The sequence below is a fragment of the Rhinoraja longicauda genome, chromosome 20, assembly GCF_053455715.1.
Source record: "Rhinoraja longicauda isolate Sanriku21f chromosome 20, sRhiLon1.1, whole genome shotgun sequence".
Classification (NCBI taxonomy): domain Eukaryota; kingdom Metazoa; phylum Chordata; class Chondrichthyes; order Rajiformes; family Arhynchobatidae; genus Rhinoraja; species Rhinoraja longicauda.
The window spans coordinates 15,819,972-15,847,264 of record NC_135972.1 but is presented as its reverse complement, the minus strand read 5'-3'; the positions used below and the strand labels follow the sequence as shown (position 1 = coordinate 15,847,264).

General features: G+C 42.9%; 1 protein-coding gene across 2 annotated transcripts in view; it reads right to left on the bottom strand.

The window, feature by feature from the left end:
- creb3l2 (cAMP responsive element binding protein 3-like 2) overlaps window positions 1-9,808 on the bottom strand; it is a 65,494-nt gene extending 55,686 nt beyond the window's left edge. The window contains exon 1 of one of the 2 annotated variants that reach the window (XM_078416527.1): window positions 9,669-9,808. In XM_078416527.1, coding sequence (XP_078272653.1) covers window positions 9,669-9,770 — 102 coding nt within the window. In that variant the 5' untranslated portion in view covers window positions 9,771-9,808. Of the gene's footprint in view, window positions 1-9,513; window positions 9,600-9,668 lie in introns of those variants that run through there. The other variant, XM_078416528.1, reaches the window with a different exon arrangement.
- Between the last annotated feature and the right edge of the window lie 17,485 nt (window positions 9,809-27,293).

Below are 27,293 nucleotides of genomic sequence, written 5' to 3'. Positions count from 1 at the left end.
CCTATTACTCTTGGAGCTTGCTGAATAATATTGCCTTCCGATTAAACAATTATTCTTGTTTTGTAATTCCCTTCATGGCAATAACCTCCAACTGTAATCTCCCCAAGTCTCACCTCTGCTCCTCCATTTCTGGGCTTACGGTAATTTCCAAATGTAATTGTTCCATCATCACAGCACCACCAAGATCTGCCTTGGCTCTTGGCTTTGGAATTTCCATCCCAACCTCGCTTCTATTTCTTCTCTTTTGCGATGCACCTTAAAACCTCTCTTTTTGACCTAATCTTTTGATCATATATCATAATATTTAAACCGTTGTGGTGGCAATTAGTTTTAAATATGTGATATTCTTTTTAGAAGCGTTGGAATAAAAATATATTGTTACTGTTACCAGGCAGAATGTTTTAAATAATAACGTATGGTACTAAAATATGTGTCTGTATGACTGTGTTGAAAGGGGGCAGTGTGCATGGTGGTTGTTTGACAGTGCTGAACTTAATGAACTTAATGTTTTAGCCACCAGATTTCCAGGAAATGCAAAGATTAAAACACCCTCAGAGAAAAAACCTTAATTGCAGTCTAAAATCGCCAGTTCCATATGCTGAAAATTTGCCCAAATTCTAGATTTATCCACAAAGGGAAATATTCACTGATTCCTCTGAACTCCAAGTTCAGTTGTTTCTCAATGGACAACTTTTCATCACAAATCACAAATCTAACCACACAAATCCTCTGTAAACTGAAACTGTAAATTTGCGAATTATGTAAACTTCTCATTCCTATCTTTGTATTGCCAGCTAATTTGGATAGTTAGTTCATCATCCAAGTCATTAATATAAATTGTTAATAGGGTGGCCCAGCACTGATCCTTGTGACACCCAATTTCTAACAGCTCAAAGTGAAAATGACCCTCTTATTCCAACCCTCAGTTTTCTCTTTGATATCCAATCGTCCATTCATGCTAATATGAGACCCCAACACCTTGAACACTTATAACAAGCAGAAAACATTTAAGTGACATATTATCAAGTGGCTTTTGGAAATCAAAATATACTGCATCTACAGATTCCCCTTTATCCACCTGCTTGGCACATTATTCAAGAACTCCAATTATACATGGTAAAAATGACTTCCCTCTCATAAAACATGTAGATTCTGATAAATTGTTTTATGTTTGTAAATATCCTGCCACTATTTCTTTAATAATAGATCCCAGCATTTTCATCCAAATATTGTTATTTTGCATTTTTGCTGCTCTTTGCTGTTCCTTCCTCTCCCGACGAAAGAGAAGAAATTTGTGGTTTTCACAACCAATCCCTGCAGCTATTTTTTTTTAAATAAAAGGATATTGGATATAAAATAGTTAACCTTGACTTTCTTCTCTGATAGTAATCATGACTTATTTTGTTCTCTTCCTTTTGGGGATTTTCTACTATTTTCAGCATGATTTTAGTGTCCAGCATGATACGATTGTTCATCCATAATATTTTTATCATTTAAATACAACAATTTCAGATCACATTTTAAACCACATAATATAAGCTGGCCATTGGACTAGATCGTGCTTGTTACGATCTGTCACTCTCACTCCACAGTATCACCGGCTGAAGAGTGGCACAATCAAGCTCATTGTAACTTGTAACTTTCTTAACAAAAGAGAGTCTGTGTACAATCTGAAGCCTTCTATGCCATGGTGATGAATGTTTCCTGCGCACCACCTAAAATACTTGTGTTACAATAACATGTTTTAAAGCTACAGGCACTTCACTAAATAATGGAAAAACCTAAAGGATGGGGAGCTTAAATAATCATTGACTATGATGCATCATATCATCAAACATCTTGACAGGATTTTTCCTGCACCTGCACCATACTTGTGCATGACTTGACAGGTTCATAATAAAGAAACATTCAATACTGCTAACCAACTACAGACGCTCCCGACTTACGACAGGGCTACATCACGCAGACCCTTGCATTAGTCTGATGTTATGCGAGTCGGAAATAAAACTACTACCGTGTGTGCGTAAATTTACTATTCGATACGGAGACCTGGGGGGGCTCCGAGGCAGAGACAACGTGGGTGTCAGTGAGTTTATAGAATTGCCTACGCAAGTGCGAGTTTACATAAGTTGCGTTTTACATAAGTTGGGGAGTGCCTCTATTTGGCTTCTCTATCGTTATCCATATATGCTATTTCCCTTTGAACCGATGAATACTTCTAATTTGAAATTTGTTCATGACTGGAAATTCAGTACCCATTTGACCATGGCAACCACACAAAAATCTTACCACAGCAGCAACTGCAGAAAACTAATGCTGATTTGCTGTTAATTACACGAAAAAGCAATATCCTGTTCCACTGAAAATTGGCTGGGTGATTTACAGGTAGCTGAGCGACATCACTCAGTTATCTCTAATACATGTGTGAGCACCAAAAACAAACTGCAACCACGCAGCATCCGTGGAGACAAACAGATATGCGCCATTTCAGATCTAGACTCTTTATCCGGACTGGTGCAGGTGAAGTATCTTGACCCAAAATGTCAACTGTCCATTTTCCTTCACAGATGCTGCCTGGCTAGAATGTGGAATCTGGTACTACTTGATATAAAAAGCAAGGAGGATACTGAGGTTCCTGTACTGATAGAATCAATTCAAGAGGACAGTTTGGGGATGGGGGGAGGAAAAGTCTGATAACCCAAGTGACTGATGACACTGAACCAGACGAAAGAAATTGGCACAATACCAGCACTCAGATAGTTATCATGGATATCACAAATGTAAAAAGTTATGTACCACCATTGGAGGTTGAGAACAAACAAAATGTTACTCTGCTGTAGCAGTTAGCCATTATTGGATCAGTGATTTACTTTTGTGCTGTTAGTCATCTTAAAAGATGAGCCAAAGCAAATAAAGCAGGAGGAATATGACTATTATTTCACTTAATAAACATGAAGAAGTCAAGTTTCTTGAAATAAATTCATAGGTAATATGTGGAAAAATGATCCAAGCTTTTTCCGTTGTTTTAACTCTTTTTCTAGAACCTTCTGCAGAAATGCCAGCAGTTCTGTACATTTAGCTCCATAACCAGGCAGATGGCTTCCAGACAAGAATTGAAATACCAAACTTCCACGCAGCTGAGCACTGCCAATTCCTCAATAGTACACTAACTTTGGACTCTTCGAATTGTCTGGCAGCAGAGTGTGGATTTTCACATTGCCTGAGCATGATGCCAGAGAGCAGGGAAATTGGTTGCTGCGCCTGTGCAATGTTATGACACAAGAATAGAACACCCGTTCACTTGAGTACAGAAGACCACCTCACTCCAATGGAGACAGGCAAGAATAAAGTAATTTGCATTAGTTTTAATCAAGCCAATACAAATGCATTTAACATTTTAAATATTTTATGTTTTTTTAAATGTAGGCTTCATTGGTTTTGTCAATTAAGAATTTAAAATAGCAGGTTTAGCTTTTACATTTCTGAGCGCATGTTGAATTTCCCCATTATTTATGATGCTCATTGAACAAGATGCAATTTAGTTGAAGTTTTTGAACACGTCAAATTTCTTCATTATTTACGGTTATAATTGAACGAGATGCAATCTGCCAATTAGCTGTCCAAAATATTCATGAAACCTGAATTGTAAATAAAATTAAATAAATGCATAATGATGCACATGTTGGAAATTAGATGGACATTAGAAAATTGCCAAAATTCTGCAAATAACCAAAAATGTTATGGGACAGAGAGAAACAGAGTTGACATTTGAAGTGGATGACTTCTCATAAGAAATGACCTTTCACCGGGTTTTAACAATAACTGATGCGGGACTAACTTGCTTATTATTTTGCTGTAGTCCTGATTATCAGTAATACTTTGACTTCTGCCCTGTAGACCTAGATATCTCGTTAAATTGCACATACAAGCACATGTATTCTGATTTATGATTGGTTTTTACATAGGCAGAATGACTCAACAGGCAATTAGTCATCAAATAAAAATACCAGCAACAAATCCAAATTTCAATTCATTAAACAAATAAAGTCAAAGTTTAAGAACACCAAACAGACAGCTGTTAAGCAATTATAATCTCATTCACCATAGGGCATACTGCCATGGCCCATTCCTCTATTTTAAATATAGTTCTCTTCAACAATGAACGAATGGAGAAGCAAACTTGGCAGAAAGTCCCAGCTTCAAGGTTCCCACACCAAATACGTTAGTTAGAAATTTCAGAACTGAGCACTGATCAACTGGACCTCGCAACTGAATCCAAGATGCAGAAATCATCTCTACATCCAGCACAAGGCAGTATGGATAGAAAACATCTTCAAGCAGCAATTTAGACAATAGACAATAGGTGCAGGAGGAGGCCTTTCGGCCCTTCGAGCCAGCACCGCCATTCAATGTGATCATGGCTGATCATTCTCAATCAGTACCCCGTTCCTGCCTTCCTCCCATACCCCCCGACTCCGCTATCCCTAAGAGCTCTATCTAGCTCTCTCTTGAATGCATTCAGAGAATTTGCCTCCACTGCCCTCTGAGGCAGAGAATTCCACAGATTCTCAACTCTCTGACTGAAAAAGTTTTTCCTCATCTCAGTTCTAAATGGCCTACCCCTTATTCTTAAACTGTGGCCCCTTGTTCTGGACTCCCCCAACATTGGGAACACGTTTCCTGCCTCTAACGTGTCCAACCCCTTAATAATCTTATAATTGAGGCATGGGGCAGAACTAGCACAATTTGGCATATTTCAGTGATAGAGAAAAGCTCAAATTGTATTATGGCTAGTGTATCTTTAAAAACCACTAGAACAGGGTGGAGCCATTGGGCCCAAAGCTCTCCTGCATTGATGTAGCACCTTCCCCTCCCCCACCCCTCCACTCACCCACTCCATCCCCCCCCCTCACCCCTCCCCTCCACTCTTAGGGGCTCTCCTGCACCCCCCCTTCTCCCCCTCCCCCCCTCATTCACCCACACCATCCCCCCTCAACCACCCTTATATAGTCGGTGATGGTCCAGGGCGCTGGGGCCGGGCGGAAGCGGGGACTACACCTCCCGGCGGGCATCGCGGCAGTGGGAGGTGCGGACAAGATGGCGGAGCGGGAGAGCGGCCGCAGTGTGTGTGTGTGCGCGTCGCGCTGTCCGCTGGGGGTTGTAGTACGGTGATGGTCCGGGGCACTAGGGCCTAGCGGGAGCAGGGACTACAACACCCAGCGGGCAGAACGGCATACACACACAAATCTCTCGGCGAATGGTGGCGACGGCCATCTTGTTGGATCTCTGCTGCCACGCTGCACCGTGGGAGGAAGGTCAGGCGCGGGGCACGCCGGGACGGGCGCCGGTCCTCTCGGAGGGAGGGGGGGAAGAGCATTTATTAAAGTTTGCGACAGCTCGTCAGCTCAGCAGCCCCCCCCCCCCCCTTATTGGCCGCCACTCCCGTCACTCGGGCAAGTCCCATTGTGACGTCGAACGCTGAAGACGGCCAGGGTACGTTGAAAGGGTAATTTTTAAACTTTAAAATGTCTATAACTTTAAAAATAGAAGACCAATTTAAATGAAACTTGGTACTACAGCCTCCAGGACAATGGTAAGGCGTGCCTAAATTTGTCGCGCTATCGTGTGACGGGGGCACAAAGATAAGGCACGAACATCCGAGGGGGATCAAACAAACAGAGTTTTAGTAATTTACTAGACCAAGTGGACCCGTTGGACCCATTCCTCGTAGAGGGGGCACAGGGAAGGGGAGAGGGTGTCAGTGAGTGAGCCCTGGAACCAAAACCTCTCCTGTACTGGTGTAGCACCCTGAAGCCCCCACTCAATCCCCTTATCCCCCCTCCCCCCACTAACCCACTCCAGGGTCAGGGACATCCATTTGTTAACACGTGTTCTTTGTAGTTCGCTGATTACTGCTGATTCCAATAGAGAAAACCAAAAAAATCAGCACTGTGTGAAGGAACAGAGAATGCTTGATAACAGCAGCTGTACTTCTGGACTATTGCACATGTACATGTTTGGCAGATTCCTCCATTATAGCAAAGAGCACGATCATTTTTTCACCACAAATTACGAGGCTTCATATCACAACATCTTGAAATTTGACATTGGTTCTCAGTGATGAAAGATACTTAAAGCAATACCAACATATACAGTTTCTCAGTCATATGTCAACATAAATACATAGTTATTTTGCTATACTCACATATTAACCCATTTTGTAAAGAAAGGGAATATAGATAAACCTACATCAAGTAAAGAACCACATATTAAATTGCTCCCATTTGTTATAAGGTAACATTATATTGAATTCAAAAGCATTTCAACAACTTCGAAACTGACCAAAAATTGGATTTACAACATGGAAGAGAGTATTCTTGTATACACTTCACATTGACTTCCACTTTATGTATGGTTATAATGGTTCCAAAGTAATTCATAATCAACAAAGTACACTATAAGCATTGCTGTTGCTATAGTGGAGAAAATCTGGCAATCAAGTCTGACATGGCAATGAGATGAGACAATCATGAAGACAGCTGTGATAATTATTTCCCAGGGCTCCAGAGAAAACTCCCCACTCTTAAAAAAAATGTTCCTTGGAATCCTCGACTTTCACTGAGAAAACAGATAAGCCTCACTTTAAAATCTCATCCAAAAATCCAGTATCTTTAAAAGTCCGGTATTTCATCAGCAGTAGATTATGGGTTAGACAACAGTGTGCGATTTTTAATTGTTACCCGAGCCATGTGCGAAAATGGGTTATGAGCCATAAGGCAAATAAGTTTAGAGAAATTAATACATGGCTCAGTCTGGTGTGGTAAAGTGGGTTCCAATGCATTGGCATCAGAACTAGGGCATGGGGACCCGAGCTGTCATGATCTCATATTTTAAAGAGCTGCATAACTGCTAAGTAGAGAAATTTAAAAACGAAATAGTAGGAGCAGGTGAGCAAAGTTTGGAAGATCAAATAGCTTAAACTGGAGACAAAGCTGGATGTATTAATGTGAGAAATGTGACAGGAATGGATAGGGAGTATAGAGTAAGAAAAAAGTCAGCAGATAAGGCTATATAGAGTTGAAATGAGGAATGTAATAACATGCTATGGATGTTCTGAAGCATTATAGACAATAGGTGCAGGAGTAGGCCATTCTGCCCTTCGAGCCAGCACCGCCATTCAATGTGATCATGGCTGATCATTCTCAATCAGTACCCCGTTCCTATGGTTTGAATTATATTAAAATGCATACCTGGAAAGTATTTTGCTCAGCAATATTTTGTATATTCAAAATATTGGATAAAATGCAAGATGGATATTTCTGTACAATGTAAACATTGTAGTGAAAATGGCGTTTGTGGAATTAAAATGTCCTCAATTGTTATAGAGTTCACAAGTAGTAAGGTAGACACAAAATGCTGGAGTAACTCAGCGGCTCAGGCAGCATCTCTGGAGAGAAGATATGGGTGACGTTTCGGGTTGAGACACTTCTTCAGTCTGAAGAAGGGTCTCAACCCGAAACGTCACACATTCCTTCTCTACAGAAATGCTGCCCGTCCCATTGAGTTACTCCAGCATTTTGTCTACCTTCGATTTAAACTAGCGTCTGTAGTTCTTTCCTACACACAAGTAGTAAGGTTTTGTGTTAGTTATACATGGCACTTCAATATTATATCTGGAGTAACTTGTAATCTCCTTACTTAAGGATTGGGATGGCTGTCCAATGAGGAATAGTAGGACAGACTAAGTTTGTATCCACTGGATTTCAGAAGAGTGAGAGAGGATTTGATGGAAACATACAAGATCTCAAGGAGTCTTAAGAAGATGGATGTGGAGATTACTAACATTCACAGTCATCAGGTGAAATCTTATAGTGAAGGCCATTGAATATGCCACTAGATATTGTTCTGCACTCTGACCAGAGAGTCCAAGAAGTTTCAATTACTTAACAAAGATACATCACATCAGGTCCATGCCACCACCCCACAGAACATTCCGATCATTTAAAAGACATTTGCACAGGTATATGGAAAGGAAAGGTTTAGAGGGATATGGGCGAAACACAGGCAAATAGAACTAGCTTCGTGGAGGAATCTTGGTCAATCTTGGACGAATTGGGCTGAAGGACCGGTTTCCATGCTGTGTGACTCTATGGGGACTTTTCCTCTTGTGGGAAAATCAAGAATCATTGTTTAAAAAGGTTGTCACCCATTTCAAACAAAGATGAGGCAAAGCCTTTTCTCTCAAGCAGTCATGAATCTTTGTAACTCTGATTAAATCTCTCTTTGAGGAAGAGGGCTTTGGACAGTTATAATAAGGCAGAGATAATAAATTTCTTCATGTTCAAGGGGAGGGACTGCTGATTGATGATGGTGAACATGCACAGTTGACATAACAGTCTGCTCATCCACAAACTTACTAAATGACCAAGCAGGATTGGGCACCTAATGGTCTACTCCTGCTCTTAATGTTGATGCATTTGGGCAAGTATAGCTTAAGATTTATTATCTTGAATCCTGGGATGAAGGGGATTGTCCTACATGGGTAATTGAGTAAGAATGGTCTATGTTTCAAGACTTTAGTGTCAGTCTGGATTTTGTGCTCAAGACCCCCAAATGTTACTTGAAAGCACTTTCACAACTCAAGAACGGATTACTTCTACCTATTCTCCCATTCTTGTTTTCTTTTAAATGTATCTACGGTATTGCCCTCCAATACACGTGATAGAAAATTCCAGTGTCATTATTTGTTTAAGAGGATTTTGAACAATCCAGATGGCAGACATATCCCAGCTAAGTCTTAGAAACAGAGTACTGCTGGTGCTGGATTACAAATAAGTGCTGGAGCAACTCAGACGGTGAGACAGCATCTCTGGGGAACACGGATAGGCGACGTTTCGGGTCGGGACCCATCTCATCCATTTAAAGGGTCCCGACCCAAAACATCACCGACCAACGTCCTCCACAGATGTTACCTGAGCCGCTGTTACTCCAGCACATTGTGTCTTTTGCCAGCTAAATCTTCTTTCCTCGCGCAAAATAATAATGAAAAATACCCAAATTCCAAGCAATAATTTTCAGCATGACAAACAAAATAACGCCGTCGTTTATGCATAGAAGGCAACTAAGAACTTAAACGACACGATGACAAAGTGATCGGGATATATAGAAATAAGAATCCCTTACTGACATTGTACAGGATTTTGCTAACACAGGAAAACTTGTTTGTAAAACTTGGGGATGAACCAATTGAGTGTACATTTCTTCCGTAACTTCCAGTCACCCGGCCAGCCATCGGGTCTGGATTCAGAGCAGAAGCTCAGTCTCAGACAGCAAGCTCTGGTTCCAAGGACTCCACAGCAAATCCATACCAAGAGGCAAGTCAATATCCGCCTTCACAGACGGTGCATCTAGAACTATTCCTCAACACAAGCACAAGCACCAGCAGGGAGGGGAGGAGAAACAAACTTCGGATCTGATTAACAGAGTTTTGTTTTAAATAAAATGCTTCAAGACCGTCGTGTGTTTGGAAGAAACAGCAGACGCTGGTTCACACGGTAAGATAGACTACAAAATGCTGGCGTAACTCTCCAAGCTGAGAGGCTGAGCCAAGAAAGCATCAGTCTTGACTGTCTTAACTTGGCTTAACAAAGGTTAAACCCGGGCCCTACCGTCGCATAAAAAACCTCGCAGTTTCCAGCTGAGAGATTCAGCTCACTGAGCTTGGTGTCCCACTGAAGGGGGTCCATATTCTCGCTGTCCATCGTCTCCATCGCCGCCGTCTATCTCTCTATCACTCACTCACTTACTTACTTACTTCGCTCCGTGTTTTGCCCGCAGCGGCCGGAAGCGCGTCGCCAGACCTGACGGACAGCGGCCCTGGCAAATCGGACGCCGGCGGGGCCTCGCTTGCCGTGGCCCAATCACGTTGAGACACTTCGCCTTGCGGTGAAATCCCGCCTCCTGACGGTTGCTCGCACACCCCCCCCCCACAGACCCCGCCCCCATTCCAGCGATGTCTGCACGCGCGCGAGCACGAGCACGAACCGTTGGACGGTCGAGAACGCGCATTGCCATTCCAATGTCAATAGACCAGGGGTGGCCAAACTTGCTTAATGTAAGAGCCACATACGATAAAGTTCAGATGTTTGAGAGCCGCAAGACATGAACTTAAATATTTTTACTGACCATGAACATTAAACTTACGTTTTATTCCAATGGGGTCTCAATTCATACCCAGTAAATAATTATAAAGCTTGACATTTTTTCTTATTTACCTTTTATATTAACTGTGATGAAAAAAGGAGCTCAGCCAACATATTTCCACGAGCCGCATATTAAAGGTCAAAGAGCCGCATGTAGCTCGCGAGCCGTGGTTTGGCCACCCCTGCAATAGACAATAGGTGCAGGAGGAGGCCATTTGGCCCTTCGAGCCAGTACCGCCACTCAATGTGATCATGGCTGATCATTCTCAATCAGTACCCCGTTCCTGCCTTCTCCCCATACCCCCTGACTCCGCTATCCTTAAGAGCTCTCTCTTGAATGCATTCAGAGACTTGGCCTCCACTGCCTTCTGAGGCAGAGAATTCTACAGATTTACAACTCTCTGACTGAAAAAGTCTGTGACCCCGCGCATTGACTGGAGCAAGGATTCACAACCTGCTGGGGTAAATTTACCTCCCCCCCCCCAGAGGGTAAATGTCACCTACCATTATTGGTATTTGAACTTGAAATAATAATGTCAAAAGCAGTATTTTAAAATTTCCCCTTTGTCGGTCGCTTTATTATGGTAGAAGTGTAAACTCAAATTACTGAACAAAACAGGGTGGGGGGGTAAATTTACTTTCGAAAAGTTGCTAGGCAGGAGTAAACGGAATGAAAAAGGTTGGGAACCCCTGGATTGGAGGAATAGCACCTCGACCCAAAACGTCACCTTTTCCTTTTCTCCAGACCCGCTGAGTCACTCCAGCATTTGGTGTCTATCTTCGGTATGACTATTGACTTATCTCATTTCAAGAAAACCCTTGCTTATCCTCTTTCTCTTGCTTTCTCTCTCTGTCCCACCACCACCACCCTAGTTCTCTGACTGGCTTCACTGTCATCCTGATTACTTCTACTGATTGAAGGTATTTATTCACAAAATGCTGGAGTAACTCAGCAGGTCGGGCAGCATCTCAGGAGAGAAGGAATGGGTGACGTTTCGGGTCGAGACCCTTCTTCAGACTGAAGAAGAATCATGGCTGATCAGTCTGAAGAAGGGTCTCGACCCGAGATGTCACCCATTCCTTCTCTCCTGAGATGCTGCCTGACCTGCTGAGTTATTCCAGCATTTTGTGAATAAATACCTTCGATTTGTACCAGTATCTGCAGTTATTTTCTTACACTGATTGTATACCTCGTTGTCAGCTTCCCCTCAGCCAACGATGAATCATTCAACATTTCCTTGATCGTTTGGTGTAGATACATAGGCAATAGGTGCAGGTCTAGGCCATTCAATGTGATCATGGCTGATCATCCACAATCAGTCACCCATTCCTGCCTTCCCATATCCCTTGATTTGAAGAAAGTAGAGCCTCTGGCATACCTTTTCGATATTATATCTATGTTCTGGGCCCAATGGTGCTAACACCTGAGAATTTGAGGCTGCTAACGCTCTCCATGGGCAACCCACCAGTGAAATTTGGTGCCTGGTCTCAAAAAGACACCTTCTGAAATCACCGATTAGTTGCTTGGTTTTGTTGACATTGACGAGGTTGTTGCCATTATCCGCTTCTTTGAACTGTTTTCAAGTTTAATTACCATTAAGTGCTCAAAGCCATTTGGAAATATCAAACAAACTCCAATCAACTGTTTGGTTTTGGTGAGATTGCTTGAGAAAATATTGACCTGCGTAGCTTCAGGGGTGGAGTGTGAGAATGACAACCTGGAGCTCGCCTGGCCAATCCTTAGCAAGTGCCAGATGAGCCGAGATCATTGCAAGCAAGAAGAAACATGCAGACATCAGTGGCCACATGGTGCATCATTGGATACTGTCCAATGTCGCTGCAGCATAGAGACTGACAATGTAGGTTAATGCTGGGTTCTTGAGCAATGTTTGGAGGCTTCTGTTGTCTTGGCTGGTTCATAGCTGGTCTAATGGCTGTTTAATGTTCAGGCTCTCGGACAAGTGGAGGCTGCTCAAGTACGAGGGAAGAAGATGGGCTTCATCAGCTCTACTTGCACAGTTGGGCAGCACAGACCATCTGAGGTTCTGAAACAGGTGGCCAAATCCTGACCCCCATCTCTTTGGCTTAGACCTGTCACTGAGAGAAGGGGGGTGGAGGGGGATGGGGGGAACAGCGGTAAGGTTATGCACAACAGTTTGGGAATCTTAGTCATATTATGCACAACTCCACAGCCTTAATTTTGTATCTGTCTTGTGAGAAGCTTGAACCAATAAATTAACCCAAAAACCATAATACAGGCGCAGTGGTAGAATTGCTGCTTTACAGTGCCAGGGCCCGGGGTTGATCCTGACTACAGGTGCTGTCTGTATGGAGTTTGTACATTCTCCTTGTGACTGCGTGGGTTTTCTCTGGGTGCTCCGGTTTCCTCCAACGTTCCAAAGACCTGCAAATTTGTAGATTAATTGGCTTCTGTAAATTGTCCCTTGTGTGTTGGATAGAACCAGTGTACAGGTGACCTTTGGTTCGAGTGATCTCAGTGCGCCAGAGGGACTGTTTCCACACTGTATATCTAAACTAAACTGCTAATTCAAGCTGCATGAGAAGTTTCCTTGTAACCAGTATATAAGAAATCTACTGTTTATAGGTATTACAGTGTAAATTTAGATTCTTTCTGATTGCAAAATCTCTGTGCTGTTACTATGTAGGACAAGGACGTTCTCATTTTTGAGAGTGGATTATCACTTCAACCGTGTCTTCATCATTTAACGAACAATGGGTGATCTAATTGATGCAAATTATTTAATTGTGTCAAAGAGAGAGTTCCTCAATCTTATATTCTGTGGTGAGGATGCAGAATAAGAGAGCATAATCCTTGAAATTAGACCAAGGCTGTTTTACAGTGAAATAAATTATTAGTTCCCCAGAGGAGTGGAAATCTGAAATTTGCATGACTCTTGACCTGAATCAATTAAACCCTGTTAGATTTATTAGCCAAAGATATGAAAGGTCTTGGACATTTAAGAATGTTTGAAAGTGGTGAAACTAAAGGTAACTGAAGGTGAGAAGTATAGAAAAAAGTTTAAAATATTTCACTGGGTAATTGATAAATTTCTAGCTGCCCATCCCTGTGCATAACAGGTGTAAATATTGGCATAGTTTGAATTCCACAGGCTCCATCATCGTAGGAATCCAATTCACCCTTGTCAGTGCTAGTTCTATGGAGGAGCAATCAAGTTGGTTCCATTTCCGTGTTTCCAATGCCCTGCTTCTCCCATCACTCTGCAGTTTGTTCTCTTTTCAACACCATGACTGAATCTGTCTCGATATTTTTTTTTCTGTCCAAATATTTCTTAAGCATTGTAATTGTAACTGCCTCGACAGTTTCTTCTGACAGCTTGTTTCATTTCATATACCCAGCAACCTCTGTGGAAAAAGTTGCACCTCGAGTCCCTTTTAAATCTTTTCCATCTGACCTTAAACCTATGCCCTCTAATTGTAGACTCCTCTATCCTGGAAAAAAGACTGTGATCATTCACCTTATCTATGCCTTCATGATCATGTACCTCCATAAAGTACATGACCAGCTCCCATCCTTGTGTGTTCCAGGGAAAAACATTCCACCCTTTCAAGCCTCTTTATAGCTCAGACCTTCCAGTCTCAGTGACATCCTCAGTCTAAACCCTCCAATTCTCCATTGTTCTGCCAATGGATCAGTTTCAGTTTACTGTGTCTAGACACTGCACGATTTTAAATGTTTCTCTGATTCCGTCTTAATCTCCCAGTTCCAAGAGGAAAGTCTGAAGAAGGGTCGCCACCCGAAATGAGTCTGAAGAAGGGTCTCGACCCGAAACGTCACCCATTCAATAGACAATAGACAATAGGTGCAGGAGGAGGCCATTCGGCCCTTCGAGCCAGCACTGCCATTCAATGTGATCATCATTCTCAATCAGTACCCCGTTCCTGCCTTCTCCCCATACCCCCTGACTCCGCTATCCTTAAGAGCTCTATCTAGCTCTCTCTTGAATGCATTCAGAGAATTGGCCTCTACTGCCTTCTGAGGCAGAGAATTCCACAGATTCACAACTCTCTGACTGAAAATATTTTTCCTCATCTCAGTTCTAAATGGCCTACCCCTTATTCTTAAACTGTAGCCCCTTGTTCTGGACTCCCCCAACATTGGGAACATGTTTCCTGCCTCTAACGTGTCCAACCCTTTAATAATCTTATACATTTCGATAAGATCTCCTCTCATCCTTCTAAATTCCAGTGTATACAAGCCTAGTCGCTCCAGTCTTTCAACATATGACAGTCCCGCCATTCCAGGAATTAACCTAGTAAACCTACGCTGCACGCCCTCAATAGCAAGAATATCCTTCCTCAAACTTGGAGACCAAAACTGCACACAGTACTCCAGGTGCGGTCTCACTAAGGCCCTGTACAACTTCTCTCCAGAGATGCTGCCTGTCCCGTTGAGGTACTCCAGCATTTTGTGTCTATCCAAGGGGAACAACCCAGGTTTATCAACCTAGTAAATCATTTCTACAGCCTTTCTAAGGCCTTAGTCTTTCCTAACTGATGTGCCTAGAACAGAACTTCGTACTCAAGTTATAACCAAACTAATGTTTTCTGAAGTTTCATCATGACCTCCTGCTATTGTACACTATTCCGCTCTTTATGAAGAGCGGAATAGTGTACAAGAGCAGGAGGTCATGATGAAACTTCAGAAACTATTAATTTGGTTATAACTTGTTATATCTAGTATACTTTTTTAACTGCCTTCGCAATCTGTCCTGTCACCTTCAATAATTTGTGCACATTTATCTCCAGATCCCTCTGCCCCTCAACATTTCTAAGAGTTTTGCCTTCTATGCTTAGCAAAATTTAATATTTTATAACATTATAACAACATAAGAATTTGGAGTTGCCATCTGGATCTTAAAGCCTGTCCTGCTTGTCATCAAGAATCTTCCACCTTGCATTTTCCTGGACCATTCCCTAATTTTCCAGAACCCTGTCAACTTGTTGATTACAGATCATGAATAGCATGGGCCCAAGCACTGATCCCTGAGTTATCCTAGAGGTCACAGGCTGCCAAACTGAGGAAGGGCAGTTTTTTTTCCAATCTCTCTGTTAACCAATGCTCAATCCATGCCAGTAAATTAGTCCCAATTCCATGTGCTCAAACTTTGTTGACCAACCTGTGTGGGATCTTATCGAAACCCTTCTGAAGATCTAACTATTCATATCCGTTGGGTTTCCCTTATCCATTCTGCCAGTTACTTCTTCAAAGAACTCCAATAGATTAAGCTAACATGATCTCCTTTAAATATATGCATGCTGATTCTGCTGAATTGCTACTGGTGGTAGTGTCTTAAACCTAATGTAACATTACTGAGGTCTGCATTTGTGCAATTCTCTCATTAATTAGTATTGAAACAGAAATCACCACACTTGCCATTTTTTAGGCAGCGACATCTATTGCTGTGTATATGTAATCATGTTATGACTTGATGCCATGGCAGGACAAGAGCACCCATTACAGGTTGAGCACTGATTTTTCCTACAACTGATGGTCCGCCTACCCCTCTAGTCCAGCTAAAATTACGAGAGATCGGTTGAAATTCCCTGAGCGGCCACAGATGGCATTGCGTATGGCGAGTGCTCTTCCGGTCATGCCCCTCTGTTGTGAAATTATCCACGATACTCTCAATCTTCTCTCCCAACTGTTTTGCAAAGACAATACAATCTGGTTCTCTGGGGAACACTGATTCATGATATCGGGACACTTTCTCAGACTGATTCTGTCGGCAGAGTTATCATATCATATCATATCATATACATACAGCCGGAAACAGGCCTTTTCGGCCCTCCAAGTCCGTGCCGCCCAGTGATCCCCATACATTAACACTATCCTACACCCACTAGGGACAATTTTTACATTTACCCAGCCAATTAACCTACATACCTGTACGTCTTTGGAGTGTGGGAGGAAACCGAAGATCTCGGAGTAAACCCACGCAGGTCACGGGGAGAACGTACAAACTCCTTACAGTGCAGCACCCGTAGTCAGGATCGAACCTGAGTCTCCGGCGCTGCATTCGCTGTAAAGCAGCAACTCTACCGCTGCGCTACCGTGCCGCCCGTGCTCCAACACTTTGTGTCATTTCATTTTAAAACTAGGCATCAATGCCGCTCGTCTGCACCAGATAGCCCTTCTTCACATGGCTGTTGTTGCGACTCACATTGTCGCCCCTGGGGATAGCGCTTTCTTCAGGCCGCTGCCAACGGCAGAATGCGCTCGGTCACCTTGGGGCTTCCTCCCCGGGAGCGAAGGAGGAAGCGGTGGGGGGAGGAGGGGGGAGGGTGAGGGACAGGAGGGGGTGGGGGGTGGAGGACAGGACATGTGAGCCACACAACAGCTGTGTCACCAGAATGTGCTGTGGCTGAAGATGGGCTCACCAGTACACTTTACGAGTCAGGAGTGGGGTCGAAAGCCGGGGCTCTAAAAGGCCGGGGAGATGGTGGGGTCTTTCCTTCACATTCAGTTTACATTTTATATTTGTTTTATATGAGTTTCTGGCACTTCATGATGCTTTAGAGACACGGGAGGAGGGTCATTAGCAGGCCAGCGGTAAATTGTTGATTCATTATCACATGACCTCTGTCGGTCCAGAAAACAGATAATCCAGAAAGGCTCTGGTATCGAGGGTGCCGGAAACATTGTTCAACCTGTCGCAGCAATTGAAATCTTTAATCTGTCTTCGAGGAAGTTGTTCAGTTGGTGGCAGTATTGTGCTAAAAACTAAGTGGAGGAATACTGATGTTAACATGTGCATTTAAAAAATGACTAGACCAAGTGGACCCGATGGGCCCAAACCTCTCCAGCATTGGTGCAGCACCCTCTCCCCCCCTCCCCCTCCCGTCTCCCCCCTCCCCCCTCCCCTCCTCCTCCCTCCGCCCAACCCTCCCTCCCCTTCCCCTCCTCCCAACCCACCCTCCCCCTCCCCCCCACTCCATCCCCCTCAACCCCCCTTATCCTCCATCCCCCCTCTCTCCACCCCTCCCCCTCCCTCCCTTGGAGATAGATTTAAACTTTAAAATGTGAATAACTTTAAAAATATAACACCGATTTCAATTAAACTTCTTCCATTAGTACAAAACGGATGATGGTGAGTAAGGAGGGCCTAAAATTGTCACACTATTGTGTACCATTTTGGCTGTAGTTAAGGAACAAACAAACGAGAGTTTTGGAATATAGATGTTGCAAGAAAAGAAGGGTGCTGGATTGAATTGAGTTTCTCCCTGTTCCAGATTATGTGGTTGGGCAGAGATGTGGTTATTAATCTGCATTAAGGGATAGGATTTATGCATCAGGATGTGACTGGGCAAATGACCGGTTACAGTGAAGGGAGTTCACGGTTGTTCATCTCATTTTCCTTGACAGCATTAAAAATAATTTCTTAAAACATTGACAGAACAGAAGCAGGAAACCTATTTCTTTAATGCAAAAAAAGGACTGAAAACCCGGTTGATAAAACAGATTTCTCCTCACGTTGGTAAATACAGACAGTCAACTTCAGCGTCACTGCTAGAGTTTGTTCTCCCTGTGAATAGCAATGTTGTAGTATCATTCAATTCATCCAGATTGAAATAATATTGCCTTGGCCTCACCCACTGTGGCTTTTTTTTGTTGTATATGTCGAACACGCCATTCATCAGAACACCTCTCTAAATTTATGTACATTAATCTGATAACTCATACCTCCCACCTGTTTCTTTTCTCTGCTTCTTGCCCACTTTTAATTATTCTAATTTTAAACCTTTTATCAAATTCAGGCATCCACTCCTCAGACTCTCCTCTTTTTTATACATTTCTTACACTTGATGGGGTTTTATTTTCTCTACCCAGGCTTTCAGCTTTTAAGGCAGTGGCAGAATACCCCTTGTTTTAATCTTCTATCCCACCAGCCTGTTCTGCTTTTTTTCCCCCCAGAATGTCCGTGTCAGTCAACTGATAGTTACTTCACAAGGGAAGGATGTTAAAGGGACATCTGAAGTTATTAGAGTAAAGCAAATTTATCCAACATTGCTGGTAAGATGCCATTAGATTCCGAATAGAAATTGTATGATTTTACTAAGCTCTGTCATATCAATTTGATATTGACCTATTGTTTAAGAAAATAACTGCAGATGCTGGTACAAATCGATTTATTCACAAAATGCTGGAGTAACTCAGCAGATCAGGCAGCATCTCAGGAGAGAAGGAATGGGCGAAGTTTCGGGTCGAGACCCTTCTTCAGACCTGCTGAGTTACTCCAGCATTTTGTGAATAAATTGACCTATGTTTGTTGGCCTATTAATAATATTCTTATTAATTGCACTGAGTAGTATATCATTTTACGATTCTAGTGGCAATTCTTATTATTCTTCACCTGAGGGTATTGCAGTTGCTTGATTCTTAAATACCATCTTCACTTTGTGCTCCCTCATTTGTGTTCAGGAGTTCAAACATATTGAAAGTTAATTTGAATTAATAGTAATTTTTAAAATTATTGGTTTGACACATCAGAAATAGTCTATTTTTCATCTCGCGGCGATTCCTTTTTCAATTCACTGACTTTGATTGGTTCAGCTGCAGATTAAATGGTAAGGAATTGTCAAGAAATCATTGCATTTGTAGAGAGTGATGCCATTAGGATAATAAAAAGGCTCCTCTGAGTGAGTTTGGCAGTCATTATTAGGTTAAATTCACAGGTGATGCTAATTTAGACTTATTATTTTAGTGTCGTAAATGCCCGGGTGCAATTAAATTCCTTATTCACATAAAGCTCACAGTTAATAGTATACATTTAGTAATGATAAATACAATGATAAATACGATGAATGCAAAATAGCAGAATGGGGTTAGATTGGTTATAATATGAAATAATGCAAAATAAATTTACAAATGGAAGATAAGAGTGCACTAGGTTTCAAGGTCAGTTTATTGTCACATGTACCAATTTTTTTTCGCTTGTGTGTCAGACGACGTTCTGCCATCGCTTTGCCACAGCCAGTGCCACATCTGTGCCTCTGCAGAGATCGTCCATTGTGCATGGCTCTCCGCCGCAAGTCAGTAGGTGGACCATTGTCTGTACCTCTCCACAGTTGCATTTGTCAGAGTCCGAGAAGCCCCACCACTTCAGGTTGAGTCTGCGGAGGCAGTTTAGGGCTTTCCAGGTAGTATAAGGCAGGTGGTGTCCTGGTGCCATCTGTTGTTTGGTTTTGGTACCTGGCACGGTTGGCTCTAGCTTCATGAAGCTGTTCCGACTCTTCAAGCATTTCTTGGCATGTTGGTGATTGTGCAAGGGGTGACGGGGATCTGTGTCCACATTGAAGCGTTCTACTGAAGCTGCCCGATCACGTCTTCGAGATGGTTCGTCGATGCCAGCCAGCTCGTACAGATGTTCAACCTTTGTCGGCTTCAGGCATCCTGTGAATTTCCTGCAGGCAGTGTCCAATGCAGAGTCCACCTTGCGTGCATGCTTAGAGCGGCTCCAGATGGGGCTTGCATATTCTGCCACTGAGAAACAGAGTGCCAGGGCTGCAGTGCGGATTGTTGTTGGGTCACTTCCAAATGAGCTGTTTGCCAGTTTTTCGATGACATTGTTCCGGGTGATGATCTTTGCCTTGGTTTTCTCAACACGTTGGCGATATGACAACGTGCGATCGAGGACCACACCTAGGCACTTTGCGACTTTGCAGTGTTCCAACAGGACATCATTCCAAGGCACCTGCAGTTGACGTTTCGCATCCCGGAGGTGGAAAGCTGTGCTTTGTGTTTTTGTTGGGTTTGGACACAGGGAATTCTCTTGGTAGTATATTGTCATATTCTGCAGAGCAGCATCTAGTAAGGTCTCAATCTGGCTGAAGTCTGAGGATTGCGTTGCGATTCATAAGTCATCGGAATACAGAAACGACCTAGTTTTCAGGGTGACGGGTTGGTCATTGGTGTACATATTGAACAACGTTGGGGCAAGGACACTGCCCTGTGGTAGACCATTCTTTTGGCGTCTCCAACGGCTGTTCTGACCATTCATGCATAAGAAGAAGTGGCGGTTCAGTGGTACAGTGAAATTCGAAATACCATACAGCCATACAAATAAAAAACAAGCCACAACTACATAAAAGTTAACATAAACATCCATGGTGGATGTTTATGTTAACTTTTATGTAATTGTTCCTCACTGTGATGGAAGGCAATAAAATCCAAACTTCTTCCTCGTTTATTCTCCCAGGTTCGGGGCAGTTGAACCATCCTCAGTCAGGGTGATCGATGCCCCCACAGCCGGCGGTCGAAGCCTCCACGTTGGGGCGATCAAAGCTCCCTTGACGGGGCGGTCAAAGCTCTGCGTCGGGGCAGTCGAAGCCTCCGCCTCGGGGCGATCAAAGCTCCCTTGACGGGGCGGTCGAAGCTCCTGTGGCTTGGAGTTCCCGAAGTCGGTCTCCGACCAGAGACCGCGAGCTCCGTGATGTTAAAGTCCCGCAGACTACCATGGTACAGCTCAGAGGTCAATCCCTGGCAAAGGGATCGCGAGCACTGTGATATTAAAGTCCGCAGGCACTCGAAATCGGACTCGAGCAAAGGCCGCCAACTCCTAGATGTTAGGCCACAGTGCGGATGGAGATACGATAAGGGAAAAAAATCGCATCTCTGTCGAGGTAAGACTTGCATGTTAGAATGAATGTGAAAGGCTTTGGATTCACTCAAATGATCTTCTGTTCCAGAATTTCCAAAATAAATTATTCAACATATTGATAATATATAATTCATCTAATATTAGCAAAATGGAAAGTGATGAATTACTTTTATATACATTGAAAAGCCTTGCATTGCATGTGTATTTCCTACTTGTCACATTAACTTCCCATTATGTCTGAATGTTGTTCCTGAGTGATGCTAATAAGTGCTTTAAAACTGAGCATTCAGGCATAGATGTATAGAAATATCTGTAGATTGAGAATGCACCTTATTATTTACCATCTTAACAATGCAAGTTCTAAATCCCAGCATGTCTTCTGCGATTGCTGTATAATGTATTTACTATTGTTTCAAACGTTTAAAAACTGACTGAATTAATCTCTTGTGATTCAGTCAATTAATATCTTCAATAGGTTGATAAGCAAATAAACGAATGAAATTAAATTAAATCTAAACAGAAGTTATGAGCTGATTAATTAAATGAATAGCATTGAGTAATTCAAATCTGGCTTCTGGAGAAAATTAATTAATGAGGTGAATAACTGGGTCTAAGCAAATGAAATTCAGACTTTGGAAGAGTGATTGTGAACTAATTAAATAAACCTATAGTCAATAAATAAAACTACTGTGTCCTCTTGGGACTTGCTGGTTTTCTGCTCCTTGTTACATTGAATTATCCATCCATTCCTCAGAACAAATCATTTTATTGTCATATATATACCAAGGTGTAATGAAATTCCTTGTTAAGATCCTTTCACAACTTAATTTATGTTTGTGTAATGTTGTAATCCCTCTATACAAAAGATCTTGTTAGAAAATGCTGACACTTCTGAATGGATCAGCTGATGTCTACCCATTTAAATGGAAGTGGATTCAGAACATGTGATATAAGAAAATAACTGCAGATGCTGGTACAAATCGAAGGTATTTATTCACAAAATGCTGGAGTAACTCAGCAGGTCAGGCAGCATCTCGGGAGAGAAGGAATGGGTGACGTTTCGGGTCGAGACCCTACTTCTGCCTGACGTGAAGCAGGTCTACTGTGGAGTTGCAGTGCTCCATGTCATCAGGATTCTCTAACAATTACACTGTCCATTTATTTTTTTCCATCTGCACCAGCTGCATGATCTCACTACATTCAATGAAATGCTGCAGATCTGAAGCAAAGGGGAAAATAACATATATTCTCATTTATTTTTTATTAATGTTTAGATGTTTGATAAAAAATATTTGTAATTAATTTTTTTAAAATCATGACGATGATAAATATCTTCACATTGAAAGATTAATAGACTATATTAGCCACACTGTGTGTGGCTTAAGGCTCCGAGAGAACGCCGCGGCCTACTGTGGAAGACGCCAAGCCGGCGGACCACGGCTAACTGCAAGACCTGGCCAACCGCAAGACCAAGTGGACTGCGGCCAACTGCAAGACCCGGTGGACACAAGACCCGGCAGACCACAACCGACTGCAAGACCCGGTGGACCACAAAATCCGGCGGATTGCGGCCGACTAATAGCCCGGCAGGCTGCGGCGTACAGGGGGAATCTGTCAAGCCGGCCCATGCTTGGAGGACCTGGCTGGCAGCAGCGTGGAAGAGGGAGCCCACCAACCTCATCCTGGAGGTCGGGGGGGCGTCCCCAGGAACAAAGGTGGACGGGCGAGGAGAAGATGTCGGTTACAGGTCGACCAAGGAAGGCAGAAGGCAAAGAGTTGTAATAAAAAGCACTTTTTCAGGTTGGCTGCCAGCGACTGGCGGAGTTCCGCAAGGTTTGGTGCTGGGGCCACTTCTCTTCACGTTTTATATTAATGATTTGGATAAGGGGATTGAAGGCTTTGTGGCCAAGTTTGCAGATTATGCTAAAATAGGTGGAGGGGCAGGCAGTGTAGAGAAAGCAAGGACTCTGTAGAAGGACTTGGACAGGTTAGTAGAGTGGGCAGAGAAGTGGCAGATGAAATTCAGTATAGCAAAGTGCGGAGTCATGCATTTTGGTAATAAAAATAAAGGCGTAAATTATTTTCTAAATGGAGAGAGAATCCAGAAATCAGAGGTTCAAAGGAACTTGGGAGTGCTGGTACAGGACTCCCAAAAAGTTAATTTGCAAGTCGAATTGATAGTAAGGAAGTAATGCTAGCATTTATATGAAGAGGACTGGAATACAAAAAAACAGAAGTGTAATGCTGAGGCTCTATAAGGAGCTGGTCAGGCCGCATTTCTAGTACTGTGAGCAAATTTGGGCCCCATATCTGAGGAAGGATGTACTGGCTCTGGAGAGGGTCCAGAGGAAGTTGACAAGAATGATTCCAGGAATAAGTGGGTTAGGATATGATGAGAGTTTGACACACACTGGGACTCTATTCGCTGGAGTTGAGGTTGAGGGGGGACTCATTGTAACTTGCAGAATAATGAAAGGCATAGAGTGGAAGTGGAAAGGATGTTTCCACTGGTGGGAGAGACTAGGACCAGAGGTCAAAGCCTCAGAATTAGAAACATAGAAACATAGAAAATAAGTGCAGGAGTAGGCCATTCGGCCCTTCGAGCCTGCACCGCCATTCAATATGATCATGGCTGATCATTCAGCTCAGTAGCCTGTACCTGCCTTCTCTCCATACCCCCTGATCCCTTTAGCAAAAAGGGCCACATCTAACTCCCTCTTAAATATAGCCAATGAACTGGCCTCAACTACCTTCTGTGGCAGAGAATTCCACAGACTCACCACTCTCTGTGTGAAGAAATGTTTTCTCATCTCGGTCCTAAAAGACTTCCCCCTTATCCTTAAGCTGTGACCCCTGGTTCTGGACTCCCCCAACATCGGGAACAATCTTCCCGCATCTAGCCTCTCCAACCCCTTAAGAATTTTATATGTTTCTATAAGATCCCCCCTCAGTCTTCTAAATTCCAGCGAGTACAAGCCCAGTCTATCCAGTCTTTCCTCATATGTAAGTCCCGCCATCCCAGGGATCAATCTGGTGAACCTTCTCTGTACTCCCTCTAAGGCAAGAACGTCTTTCCTCAGGTTAGGAGACCAAAACTGCACACAATACTCCAGGTGCGGTCTCACCAAGGCCCTGTACAACTGCAGCAGAACCTCCCTGCTCCTAAACTCAAATCTTCTTGCTATGAATGCCAATACCATTCGCTTTCTTCACTGCCTGCTGCACCTGCATGCTTGCTTTCAATGACTGGTGCACCATGACACCCAGGTCACGTTGCATCTCCCCTTCTCCCAATTGGTCACCATTCAGGTAATACTCTGCTTTCCTGTTCTTGCCGCCAAAGTGGATAACCTCACATTTATCCACATTATATTGCATCTGCCATGCATTTGCCCACTCGCCTAATCTATCCAAGTCACTCTGCAGCCTCCTAGCATCCTCCTCGCAGCTAACACTGCCACCCAGCTTTGTGTCATCCGCAAACTTAGAGATGTTGCATTCAATTCCCTCGTCCAAATCATTAATATACACTGTAAATAACTGGGGTCCCAGCACTGAGCCTTGCGGTACCCCACTAGTCACTGCCTGCCATTCCGAAAAGGACCCGTTTATTCCTACTCTTTGCTTCCTGTCCGCCAACCAATTTTCTATCCACCTCAACACTGAACCCTCAATACCGTGTGCTTTAAGTTTGTACACCAATCTCCTATGTGGGACCTTGTCAAAGGCCTTCTGAAAGTCCAGATATAACACATCGACTGGTTCTCCCTTATCCACTCTACTAGTTACATCCTCGAAAAATTCTATAAGATTCGTCAGACATGATTTGCCTTTGGTAAATCCATGCTGACTTTGTCCGATGATTTCACCACTTTCCAAATGTGATGCTATCACATCTTTAATAACTGACTCTAGCATTTTCCCCACTACCGATGTTAGGCTAACTGGTCTATAATTCCCCGTTTTCTCTCTCCCTCCCTTTTTAAAAAGTGGGGTTACATTAGCTACCCTCCAGCCCTCAGGAACTACTCCAGAATCTAAAGAGTTTTGAAAAATTATCACTAATGCATCCACTATTTCTGAGGCTACTTCCTTAAGCACTCTGGGATGCAGCCTATCTGGCCCTGGGGATTTATCTGCCTTTAATCCATTTAATTTACCTAACACCACTTCCCGACTAACCTGGATTTCCCTCAGTTCCTCCATCTCATTAGACCCCCGGTCCCCCGCTATTTCCGGCAGACGGTTTATGTCTTCCTTAGTGAAGACAGAACCAAAGTATTTGTTCAATTGGTCTGCCATCTCCTTGTTCCCTATGATCAATTCACCTGTTTCCGACTGCAAGGGACCTACATTTGCCTTAACTAATCTTTTTCTCTTGACATATCTATAAAAGCTTTTGCAGTCTGTTTTTATGTTCCTTGCCAGTTTTCCCTCATAATCTATTTTCCCTTTCCTAATTAAGCCCTTTGTCCTCCTCTGCTGGACTCTGAATTTCTCCCAGTCCTCTGGTATGCTACTTTTTCTGGCTAATCTGTATGCTTCATCTTTTGTTTTAATACTATCCTTGATTTCCCTTGTTAGCCACGGATGCACTACCTTTCCTGGTTTGTTCTTTTGCCAAACTGGGATGAACACTTGTTGTAGCTCATCCATGCGACCTTTAAATGCCTTCCATTGCAACCCTTTCAGCATCAATCGGCAGTCTATCTTGGACAATTCACGCCTCATACCCTCAAAGTTACCTTTCTTTAAGGTCAGAACACTTGTTTCTGTATCAACTTTGTCACTCTCCATTCTAATGAAGAACTCTACCATATTATGATCACTCTTGCCCAAGGGGCCTCGCACAACAAGACTGCTAACTAACCCTTCCTCATTACTCAATACCCAGTCTAGAATGGCCTGTTCTCTCGTTGGGCGCTCTTTTAGAAAGGAGGTGAGGAGGTACTTCATTAGTCAGAGGGTAGTGAATATGTGGAACTCATTGCCACAGAGGGCTATGGAGGTCAAGTCAGTGGATATTTTTAAGGCAGAGATAGACAAATTCTTGATTAGAACGGGTGTCAAGGGTCATGGGGAGAGGGCAGGAAAATTGGATTAGGAGGCAGAGATCAACCATGATTGAATGACGTAATAGACTAGATGGGCCGATTGGCCTAATTTTACTCCGATAACTGGTGAATTTGTGAAGGCGATGGCTGGAGGCCTGGAGCAGCCTGGGGTTCGGTTCACCTAAATCAGGCACTGCCCATAACAACTGGGCCTGGAAACAGGTGGAAAAGTCATGGCTCATCTTGCATCGAGCTCAGTAAACTATTTCTGTACAATTGCTAATCGGGGACAGTATGCCAATACTCTACTGGATTGTAAGAAAAGTATTTTACTGTGTGTTTGTATTTGCACATGTGCCAATAAAGCACCATTGAACCATTGAAGATCCTGATAGCTTTCTGATTATATCGGGACATTCAGGTGTGAGATATATTTTCTGTGAGATGTTGCTGAATGGTCTTCTCTTAATGATTATAAGGATAATTTTGAGATACTGAACTTTTTCCATTACAGTCGCGGTTGTACAGAAGTAAATAATGGGAAACGTTAGAAATTATGATTATGATGTGTATTATAGTAACCCATTTTCTCTGTATAGCAGAGAGCTACTTGCTCTGAACTGAATGGATTCATTGACAAAGGTTCATCAATTTACAATTCCAAATAAAAGAGATGATAATGAATAGAAGCATTTTCTATTGCAAAAGTGGAATATTTTGCCTACAGCAACTGATGAGAACTAATTTCACCATTTGAAAAAAGCAGATAAATATTGCAATTGGGGGAATGTACGTGACTTTGGAGTGTGAAAAACATAATAACGAATGCTTTCTTTTACTTCCATTTTAATTCCTGTTACATCTGTTGAATAGACAACAAATTGAAGCAGTGAGAAAACAAGTATTTCTAACAGCGCTAAGTTCTCATCCCTTACCAAATAAGCACATAGCTTCAATAAAAGTAAAAATAAATGCAACTCTAAAAGAAGAAAATGCTGTAAAATACTTAGCAAGTGAGGCGACATCTATGGGAAGAGAAACAATGAACATTTCAGATGGACATGGGCCCTAGTGAGACCACACCTGGAGTATTGTTTGCAGTTTTGGTCTCCAAACTTGAGGAAGGACATTCTTGCTATTGAAGGAGTACAGCATAGGTTCACGAGGTTAATTCCTTGAATGGCGGGACTGTCGTATGTTGAAAGACTGGAGCGACTGGGCTTGTATACTCTGGAATTTAGAAGGATGAGAAGGGATCTTTATTGAAACATAAAGATTATTAAGGGATTGGACACGCTAGAGGCAGGAAACATGTTCCCGATGTTGGGGGAATCCCGAACCAGGGACATAGTTTAACAATAAGGAGTAGGCCATTTAGAACGGAGACGAGGAAGAAC